The sequence below is a fragment of the Gavia stellata genome, chromosome 36 (assembly GCF_030936135.1).
Source record: "Gavia stellata isolate bGavSte3 chromosome 36, bGavSte3.hap2, whole genome shotgun sequence".
NCBI lineage: Eukaryota > Metazoa > Chordata > Aves > Gaviiformes > Gaviidae > Gavia > Gavia stellata.
This window is the reverse complement of record NC_082629.1, coordinates 1,549,881-1,560,119: the sequence shown is the minus strand read 5'-3', so window position 1 is coordinate 1,560,119 and position 10,239 is coordinate 1,549,881. Positions and strand designations below refer to the sequence as shown.

The 10,239-nt window shown below is 53.1% G+C and overlaps 1 protein-coding gene across 1 annotated transcript in view; it reads right to left on the bottom strand.

Moving 5' to 3' along the window:
* SPATS2 (spermatogenesis associated serine rich 2) overlaps window positions 1-10,239 on the bottom strand; it is a 30,248-nt gene continuing 20,009 nt past the window's right edge. The window contains exons 8-13 of the mRNA XM_059832760.1: window positions 9,027-9,162; window positions 3,392-3,450; window positions 2,581-2,690; window positions 1,048-1,150; window positions 576-784; window positions 1-291 (exon numbers count right to left, since the gene is read on the bottom strand). Of these exons, the coding sequence (XP_059688743.1) occupies window positions 1-291; window positions 576-784; window positions 1,048-1,150; window positions 2,581-2,690; window positions 3,392-3,450; window positions 9,027-9,162 (908 nt within the window). The remainder of the gene's footprint in view (window positions 292-575; window positions 785-1,047; window positions 1,151-2,580; window positions 2,691-3,391; window positions 3,451-9,026; window positions 9,163-10,239) is intronic.

Genomic DNA, 10,239 nt, shown 5'->3' with positions numbered 1-10,239 from the left:
TCAGGACTTCGCTCCCTCCTGCCGAGCGGCTCGGGGCCTGCGCTGCGGCAGCGCCGGCGGCTCCGTGCCGGAGAGAGGGGGGCCAGGCTGCGGCGAGGCGCTGGCACCCGTGGGCTGAGTCTGGCCAGGGCTGGCGGCCGCCGGCGGGGAGGTCTGCCGCCGGCCGTAGGCCTGGCCCGGCCCGTTCCTGTGGCGGTGGCCGTTGTTGTGGCGGCCGGGGACGGGGGGGCCGATGTGGCGCTGGCCCTGGGCCCTGGGCCCCGCTCCTGCTCTCCTGCTCCCCTGCAACACCTGAAACAGAAGCGGGTGGGCGAGTGAGCGCGGGGCGGAGGGCTGCAGCCTCCCACTGCCTCGTCCCTGTGTGCCCCCCACCTCCCCTTCCTGGGGGGGGAAGCGGTAAAGCAAAACCCCCAAAGTTCGCTCTGGGGGGGACCCACACGAGCAAGGCTGCGCGAGCCCCGAGAGCAAAGGGCACCTGGCAGGGAGGGATCTGGCTTGGGAAGCGGGAAACGGGCCACGAACGCGGAGCAAGCTTCCCGCAGCGCCGTGCCGCTGCCGCGCCAGGGTGCGGTTACCTCTCGCGAAGGCTGGGGAGGGCGGCTGGCGGCATTCCCCACGGCCGCCTCCGCCGAGGGCTTCTTGCTCGCCGCAGTAAGGCTGGCAGCAGAGGCAGAGGCACATGCGGGGGCTGAGGGAGCGGAGGTCTCGCTGGGACGGCTCAGGGATGCGGCTGCGCCAGAGCTGCACCGCGATCGGGTGGAGTAGCTGTTCTTTGGATGGGAAACTGGAAGAGAAATACCCCAAAATGTGCATTTTGCAGACGGGAGCCGGAGCATTCACCCTCCGGCCTCTGGACCCCGCCAGCTACAGCACTGGGAGGGCTGGCTCCGCTCTCCGCTGTCGAGAAGAAACAAAACGCCCGCAACAGAACACTCCCAGTCCCGCCGCTATCAAGTTTTGGGGCACACACGAAGGGTTCTGGTGGTGGCAGGGTTAGTAAAGGGGTGGCCGACACCTCGGCTCCTCCCCGGCTCCCACCCAGCTCACCTTGGCCGAAGGAGGCGATGCTCTTCTTCAGCGCCTCCAGGTCGCAGGTGAACCGCGCCACCCTGCCCAGGTCCTCGTCGTATTTCCGTTCGCTCACAAAATGCTTCACAGAAAAGGCAAAACAGGCACGTTAGTTCAGTCTGCGCGCAGGAACAGAAAACGGAGGTGAAAGCCTCCCATTTTGGCCCAGGAAGAGGTATCTGAGCTGGGTGCTGCTTGGGAAAAAAAAAAAAATCTCGGTGAGAAGGCAGACAGCTACGATGACGTACGGAAATGGAAAACCAGAGTTTTTCAGCCCATACACAGACAGCTGTCCCCAGGCCCCCGCAGCGAAGCCACGGGTTAACTCAGTCCCACCGCAGCTCCACTCTGCCATCTCCGGGCTGCGAAACCAGCACAGCCCGGGTCTCTGGACAGGGGCAACAGCTTTCTCAGCCGCACTAATCCTGCTACGGGGGTGAGCGGCTTTAGTTTTCAAACCAGAGTTTAATTGATGCAACTTCGCACTGACCTCTTGCGGCAGGAGCCGGCGTGCTGAAGAGCAGAAGTGTTTTACGGAATATAAAAGCCGCTCAGGCGCGGCGGGCAGGCTCTCCCCATTTCAGGGGAAAGGCAGAGGTCAGCCCGCGCCAGCGGGAGGTTTTCCCGAGCGCTCCGAGCACAGAGCTGCGGCCGTGCCGCGTTCCCCGCTCCCTACCAGTTCACAATGGCTGAAAGTTGGGCTGCAGGCACCGGGGTTAATGTCCGGATGATCGGTTGTTGGCTGAAGTCAGTATTTTACAAACCGAGTATTTTAAATTCAGGTGTCCTGTATCCCGCTGCGTGGCTGCGGACAGCAGCGCACGGAGCACTGGCGGTGAATTCGAGAACGACGGACGCAAGGAAAGACTTGCGCACAACACAAAATTGCGTTCAGAAGTGTCAGAAACCCGGAAGGTTACAAAAAAGCGCACCGCTGTTGAGAACTGTTAGGATTAATAGCCTTGCTGAGCGCTAGAAGCTAAAGTAGTCAAAAACCGAGGCTGCAAGAGGTGGCCAAGAGTAAACTTTCTGATAAAACTAATGCTGCAAACACAGAACTCGCTGAATCCAGCAGATACGAGCGGAACGAAGAGGATAAGGACCAAGGAAACCATTCCAAGAGAATGAGGTCACTTCAGAATGTGGCCAGCCCAGCGACAGTCAAAACCAGTAAGAAATCAAGAGACCAACGACCAGAATTAAGGAGATGGACTTGGGGATCGGGTGCTGGGCGGTACGGGTATAATTGGGGTGTGTGATCTGGGGTAGGGGTCCCTCCTCGGAGGCACCCAGCTCGAGCTGCTCTGCGTGTCAGATAAATAAACCCCTCATTTACTCAGCGGATTGGCGACTCGTCTTCTTCAAGCAGGAGCAGAGGGCCGGGCCCTGTTGAGGTGGCACCCACATAATTCCTACCACGGACTAGGTGGCGGATGCATAATTCCTGCAACACCACATTTGGGCGAGATTAGGACTAGGCTGGATTAGACAGAAGCGGAGTGAAAAGCTCACCTTTATGTCGGCTCTGAGCTCGACCAGCTGCTCCTCCGACATTCGCACCGCCACATCAGTCATCTTCTTCAGGGCTTCTGCCTTCTTCTGGCGGCTGACCAGAATTTCCACTGCAAGACGGACCACAGCTTAGGCAGCCTCAACACCGAACCAGCCCACCCTGAATTAAACAACCTCAGCCCCGGCACACGGCACCTGCTTGGTATACAGCAGGTTCCCCCGGGCCCCCCCAAGAGCTCTGTGCCAGCTGCAGAGCAGCCCCGGCCGCTCCCTCCTGCGGTGATTTACATCTCCAGACACAGACTGAACCTGAGCTGGAAGCTGACTCGGCGAGGGGCACGACACGCAGCTTTGGTAGAAGCTTTGCCACTCTCCCCAGACTAACTGCTTCCTCGCCGCCCCCTAAACCGTGGGGCTCGGTGCTGCTGGTGCGGGTGTCCCCAGGGATCCCTTCCCACCTGGCACCAGGCGGGCTGAGAAAGCCCCTTCCAGCTCCCCAGGAACGCTGAGATTTTCAGGAATGGCCTCCCACGGAAGAGCACAGGGCCCCATCCTCTAACGAGGGCACAGAGCGAGGGCCTCGAAGAGGATGGGTACTGTCAACCGTGTCAGCAGCAAACATAGCCTAGTCACAGTATATACTGTTAACTCAAGCTATGGGGCGAGTTTTGTTTGGGTATAGAGCCACGTATTTAGGAACAACGTGAACAGGAGGTAAATCGCAGAAATCTGCTTCTAGGGGGGCTGTCTCTTCGGAGCGCGGCAACACCTACAGCTCCTCAGGTGGGCACTTGTTGGTAGAAAGACTTACTTGCTTCTGCTTTCACTTTGTCCATTTCGGCCAGCAACGCCACCTCCCGATCCATAAGGCTGGGGGAAAAAAAAATAAAAATACAGAAAAAGGGAAGAGATTTAGTAATAAACAAAGAGGACGATGAAATCCTACTGCAGGAAGAGCGGCGGGAGGGTTTCCAGGCGTGCCGGCCAGCGGGGAGAGACCGGCAGATGGCGGCAGGAGCCCGCCGCGCCGCGCCCCGAGCCCCGGCTTTTGTTCTGGAAGCTGAGGAGTTGCGTGCAGGCTTCGCTGGCCTTAAACTTGCCCAGGCTTGGGTCAGCACGGAGCACGGTGAAGCGATCCTGACAACCCGCTGGGTACATGGTCACCTTGCTCTGATAAAGTCGGAGCCACCTTGGCAAGGCGAGAGGGAGCGACCGCTGTGGTGCTGGGGGAAGCTGCACTCCGCTGGACTTTATCACCGAAGAAAACCAGGGCACAATGTTTTAACGAGTCACTCGCAACACAGAACTAACGAGCAGCAGGGCAGGACGAGGAGCCACGATAGCAGGAGCAGGACACCGGGCATTCGGGCACCCGTCCCCTCCAAGGCAGCCTCTCAGGTGCCACGATGTGAAGCACTGCTTCACTCTTATGCCCTCATTAGCTTATTTAAGCCTACCAAACTGGCCCACCAACCCAGAAACCTGGATTGTGGCGCTCCGTGCCACTCCTCGGGAGGCACGTACCCTGCTGATGCCCGCAGGGCTGCAGGACCCGCACGAGAGCGTGCACACCCTCCCGCGCGGTGCAGCATGTACAAGGACCCAACCTCCTGCCCATCGCCACCACGCAGCCGGCAGGTCACCCAGAGCCGTGCAGGTCCACGATCCGGGAGTCTTTTATGGTCTGAGGATTTTTTGGCCACGGAGGGAACACCTGAGTGGGTCACAGCGAAGAACCTCCCCTCACCAGGAGGCTCCAGCTTGCCTCAAGTGTGTCTGTTGCCATGAGACCGCAATTCCCCTGGGCATCACGGCAGCAGCCTTTACGCCAGCAGAACCGCACAGCTCCCGCCTGGCCAAATTTAGCAAATTCAGGCTATCGAGCACCCTCCGGTAAGGCAGAGCACCCAGGGAGTTCCCCGCAACCGCTGCTCACAGCCTGTGCAAAGAGGGCTCTTGCCCCTGGAGACGTGCACACAGAGCAACTCGGGTTATAGTGGAAGCAGGAGAGGAAATACCAGTCCTCCCATTCTGGACAGGAGCAGGTACTGGTCGCAGCTCCGTTCTTTGCCATAAGGAATCCAGACCCTTGCAGACACCCTCCCTGCAAATGCTTCTTCTGTGCTTTCCTCTAAGCTACGCCTCCAACATCCTCAGCTCTGCACCGCTGCAGCTCACCTTCGCTCAGCTGCTGCCAGCGGCTTGAATGCATTCGACATCCAGCCTATTAATAGGGTTCATTTCAGTTTCTGCTTTCTAAATATAAAAGCAGAGTCTTCCTCTCACGTGTTAGCTGTATGATACTTGCAGCACAGACACTAACTGGTACTCAGAGAGATATCAGCAGTGCGCAGGGTCAGCCCTTCAACACCGACCACACGCTTTTTTAGTGAGGAAGGTTTGCTTGAAAATTGGAAGAATATTTATTTTAGCGACCATCTGAAACCACAGAGCATCTGAAATGCAAACTCAAACCACTGCTCCCACTCCTCTGCATGTCAGAGAGGGCTGAGGCAAGATCAATTTAAACAATTCCCTCTGAACAGCAGCTTTGACATTTGGCTTCTTCTGTTGATTTATCGCTCTGTCCATCTGCCTTTTCAGGGCAGGAATTGTTTCTGCTCGTAGCACAGCAGGGGCCTGATCCAGGTCAGGCACTCTCAGCCCAACTGCACAAATACAACAACGCGTGTCAAAAGCTACGCTAATAAGACTTCACCTTCTTTCCAGCCATCCCCAGAGCGGTTCAACCTGGCTCTGCAACACCGACAGGCAGGGTGAAGGGAGATACCCCAGCTGCCTTCTGCCCAGAGCCACGTCAGCGGCAGGAATTCCCTGGAGCTCGGAGAGATACGGGTGTGAATGCGGCCTCAATGATTAATTCAAGTGCCGGAACAGGCTTGTGGCTCTCGTGCTGCAGCACTCGGTTGTGCTACACCTCACCACAATGCCTCCTCCCTGAACACAGAGGCACGCGCCCAGCTCCTGCAGAGCCAACACCCACTTTATATGGGCCATTTGGGGCTTTCCCCCCAGGCTGCAGGCACACAGGCACGCACCTTGGCACAGATCATAGCTTGCCTCTCTCCTGTAATTTAATTTACTCAGCAGAGCTCAGCTGGAGTCCTTTACCCAATTTTACAGTTGGGCTGGCTGAGGAACAGAGGTCAAGTGGCTTTGCCCGAGGTTCGCGTGACGAGTGACTCGCATCAGACTCCGCTGCTCCTCCATCCTGCACGGCTTCTCGTCAAACAAACTCACTTCCTTCTGCCAGATCTGTTCGGAAACACGCCTTCCTTTCTCGACTGCTCTGTCCCGGGACAAGGTCCCACGCAGGGCAGAGAGCGCATCGGCCCCTGCCAGAAGGACTGGGCTTTAAGAAAGGGCATTTAAGAAATGTACGAGGAAGAAACAGGGGAAGCAGATAAACCGGTAACTCCTGTAGATGAAATAATACTAAATACTCGGTTGTGACCCAACCATTAGAAGAGATGCTCTCAGCTGCAAGTCAGCTCGGTCGAGCAGTGCCTGCAAGATGTTGTCTGTTCATGAAAGACAACAGCTGTTTGCACAAGCACGCTGAGGGGTTTGGGGTCAGTTTTCCTCGGGGCTGAAACACAACGATCTCAAAGACTGACTGCAATCAAAGGCGGCTGGAAGCACGCCTGGCAGCTCTGCCACGAGGAAGCAAGGGCCATCCGCAGCACGAGGCGTGCAGCGGCGATCTCAGCAGCAAGAAACCTCAAACCCTGCCCCGCGCGCCCACCTCAGCACGCAGCACTGAAGTTGAACTTACCCACACCGCTCACAAAGGCTCGGGGTTTTTCTTCCCTGATGTGCTATTTTCCCTGTCAGCAGATAGCAAAATAGTCAGGAAATCAAGGACTACGAGAATTTCCTAGTTCAGGTTAACCGATCATCTCCAGCCTACGGGGCAAATCCTCTCCAAATAGGAAGCCAAAGCAACTACTGCTACATCTGCCACTCAAACAGGATAGATTTCAGAGACTGAGACAGGCACAACCCCAGCGCTAGTCTCCTTCTTCACCCTCACCTACCTACAGACCACAGGTCTAATACAAGCACATCATCTAGCCAGAGAAGATGAAGGTCAAGAACTCCAGGAAGCCTCACTGGTTAAAAGGACATCCGAAGGGCAGCCCTGACAGGCAGAAGTTAAACCAGTCCAAGCTTTGCTACTTAAATATCCTGTTTCAGTTGAACAAACCTGCTTTTAAACCATGTTTTCCTTTGGTAGAAAGCCAGCTGGAGAGGCAATTCAGCAAGAGGATTTAACTATCGGATCCTGCCTTGTGCCATAGGATTTAAAAATACACTAATTATTCTCTGGGTCATGAAAGGAGTTGGAAAAACAAAACAAAACAAAAAGCCAGCAAAGGTACAATTTATATCTCAGGTCACCGGCAACTGCATCACGTTCGGGAAAAGGAAAGTGAGTCTCTTTCTGCGGAGCCGAAGGGCCCTGGCTGCAGAGTCACCGCTTATCAGCTGCGGAGACCCGGCATCCCGCTGGGCAGATCCTTCCCTTGGCATTTGTCGAAGGAGGTTCCTGGTGGCCCCGTTCCAGGCAGGCACTTGCCTCCCCGCTCACGGAACCGCACGTCCTGCTTCACCTACTGCCGGCTCGGCTTATCGGAGCAATGCTGCGGGACTGGACTTGAGTCTTTAACCTTTCCGAATATGACGCAAGTGTTTTATAGATGATAACGTAAGTCAAAGGGCGAGGAACTACTTATACGGAACCAGACACGTTAGCCAAAGAATGGCATCTTCCATACCAGGGAGAGGTGTGTTTTGTTTTGGTTTTTTTTGTTTTTTTTTTGTTTTTGTTTGTTTGTTTGTTTGTTTTTTTGTTTGTTTGTTTGTTTGTTTGGGTTTGTGGTTTTGTTTTTTTTTTTTTTTTTTTTTTACAGATGCTGTAACTGTATAGAGAGGCAGACAAAAAACTTAACAACAAAACCCCACTGTATACAGTGGTAATATTGAATCAGTATCAGTATTGACTCAGTAGACAAAGCCACTCACAAAGTACGAAATAATATTCATAAAACCAAACCTGAGTTAGGGCTACAAATCCCTCAGCTATTGACAGGCTAAATCCCCTTCAATTGCAGCTCTTCCAAAAGACGGGAGGTGCTGGGAGCTCCAGGTCCGGCTTCGGCTTGGAGACCGCAACTCTTAGCAGGAAAACGCAGGACACCTTTAACCCTACCCCTCCAGTTTGGTCTAGTCCCCTCAGGTAAGTTTAAAAGTCATCTATAAACATTTTTGTCAGTATTTTGAGCACATGCTGAATTCAAATACAGGACAGCATTCCACTCACTTCAGGAGAGCACTTCCTGGTGGCAAAGTTCAACGCAAGTACGAGCAGAAGTAGTCCACACTGAACAACTAAATTTGCTAAAGGGCTTCAGAATACAGCTCTTGACATGACTACCACTAAACGCTCTTGCCTTTGAGGCCACAAACAGTTTCCAGACATAGACAGCTTTTGACACAGATTTGCACGTCTGCCAAACATCTACTTTAATCCTCCAATGCGATAGCAACATTTTAGTTACTTGTCAAACGTTACTCACTTCAGGCAAGGAGAACTCTCTGTGCAGTTTCTTATGAATATTTCTTTACCAAAAGTAATCGTATTTGTATAACCAAGAAGAACAATTTCTCAGTATACTCAATCAGCCAAGACAGCGAATGTACCTGATGTCAGGCCCTTCGGAATATCATCTTAAAGCGCTTATCCAAAGCAATAAAGATGTTCATTAAAAAAAGACCTGATTACACACTCGTAGGGAACATCATGCACAGTTTTAAAAGCTTGGCTTAAAACGGGGGAAGCAACGCTGCACAGGATGATCTTTGATGTGTACTTGTACCTTCAAAAGGATCCCTCTCTTCCATGTTATACTCGGCCATAATTTGAAGATTTCAAATATGAATGTTTGTTTCTAAAAGACACATTCTACTGCACCCTGAGCTCCCAACAGTTCTCTTCCAGCACAGCTAATATTAGTACCTAACCGACAGTATGTTATCTCGCAAGTTCCTCATATTATCTCCATCTAAAATTACTTCAGGATAGTCAGGACGACTGTCTTGTACAGTCGCGGAGCCACAGTTCGTGAGGGACCCTGACAGACGCACCAAGGCCTTGAAGAGTCTATTAACATCCCAGCGCACGTGTGGGACGACAGCTCGAACGCAGGCCTTGCAAAGCTGCCCACAAAGGCGGCTTCTAAAAACTGCAGAGTACAGGACTTTAGACTCCAGTTTACTCTTTACGACATGCCGACCTCCCAGACGCTGAAGAACAGTGCTTGGGCAGTAGGGCAAACACAAGCAAGTCTGGAAAGCTGAAGTCTTATTCCAAATGTATTGGTCTTAAGCCTTAACGCCTGGAGCTGTCCCTACATTTAACTTACCTACTCTGCAGTTCAGCAAAGACCTGCTTCATCTTCTTAATGGAAGCATCCATTTCCTCCTTCACCACAACCCGGTACCGAGCCAGTGAAACGGTGCAGCGCTGGAGATCCTTCACTGATTTGTCAATATTAGAACCTACCAAGAGACAGAGTGAACTCAAAGAGCCATGTCAATCACACTGCTAAATCCTCCCAGCAGGGACAAATCTAAAGATGGCTGTCCCTCTTATTTTAAAACTCTACACCGCTTGGTTTTAAATTTTTCTTTCCCTTCCCCATTACAAAGGCACTAGGTTCAGCAGGGACAGTCTGAGAGATTTTCTTACCGGGGAAAGTTTTCCCAAGGCTTGTAGAATTTCCTTCCATGGGCAGGGATGTCCCTCCACATTTTCAATTACATGAGAGAAACCAAATGAACCTCCGAGTTGCTTTTGTGCTAGGGACTGGAGACAAGTGAAATGCGGTCTACTCCAAAGACCAACACACCGTATCACTAAATGATATGAAATGACTGTTTGCCTGGGGAAGGGAATTATCTCGGAAACTAAAATTAAGGCTATTTCCTCAAATCAGGAGCTGAAAGAGTATTGGTTATCGCTGCCAAGGTTAGTCCCTGCGTCTCAGCTCGCCAGCAGCGTACATCACCTTGCCCACGCTCTCCGGAGCTTGCCGGAGTGCAGTTGCCCCCTGCCAAGCTACATTAACAACTGCTCGTTACAGGTTTCCCATGCAGCAAGGAGGTGAACTACCACCAGCTCGTCTCCCTAAGCTAAGTACAACAACGGCCATCACAATCGGGGTCTCTGAGGTCCCTCCTGTCCCCTCTTGTTATTGTAAGAACTCAGCTGTGGAGAAAGCACACGAAAAGAGGAAAAAAAAAATCCAGTAGAAGGAGGCTGTCACTTCTTGTAACAGGGCTGGTCCGAACTTCTGGCCTTTCGACAAATTCTCACAAAAGATGAGAACAACCTAAAGGCTCTGAGATGGAGCACGCAGAAGAATGGGCTAAACGTATGCAGCGAGACCGGCTGCTTCCTCCCCTGTTTCTCTCACACATATGGGTTTGCCGCTCCAGGCACTACGTCTAAACTGCTGTCAAGATTCCTGCTGTGCGTAGGGGAGAGGAGTAGAGTGCAAGTTACTGGCCAGATAATAAGCAGCATGTTAGCTCGCATTAAAATCAAAGTCCAGTATGCCCCAGCACTGTGTCTGT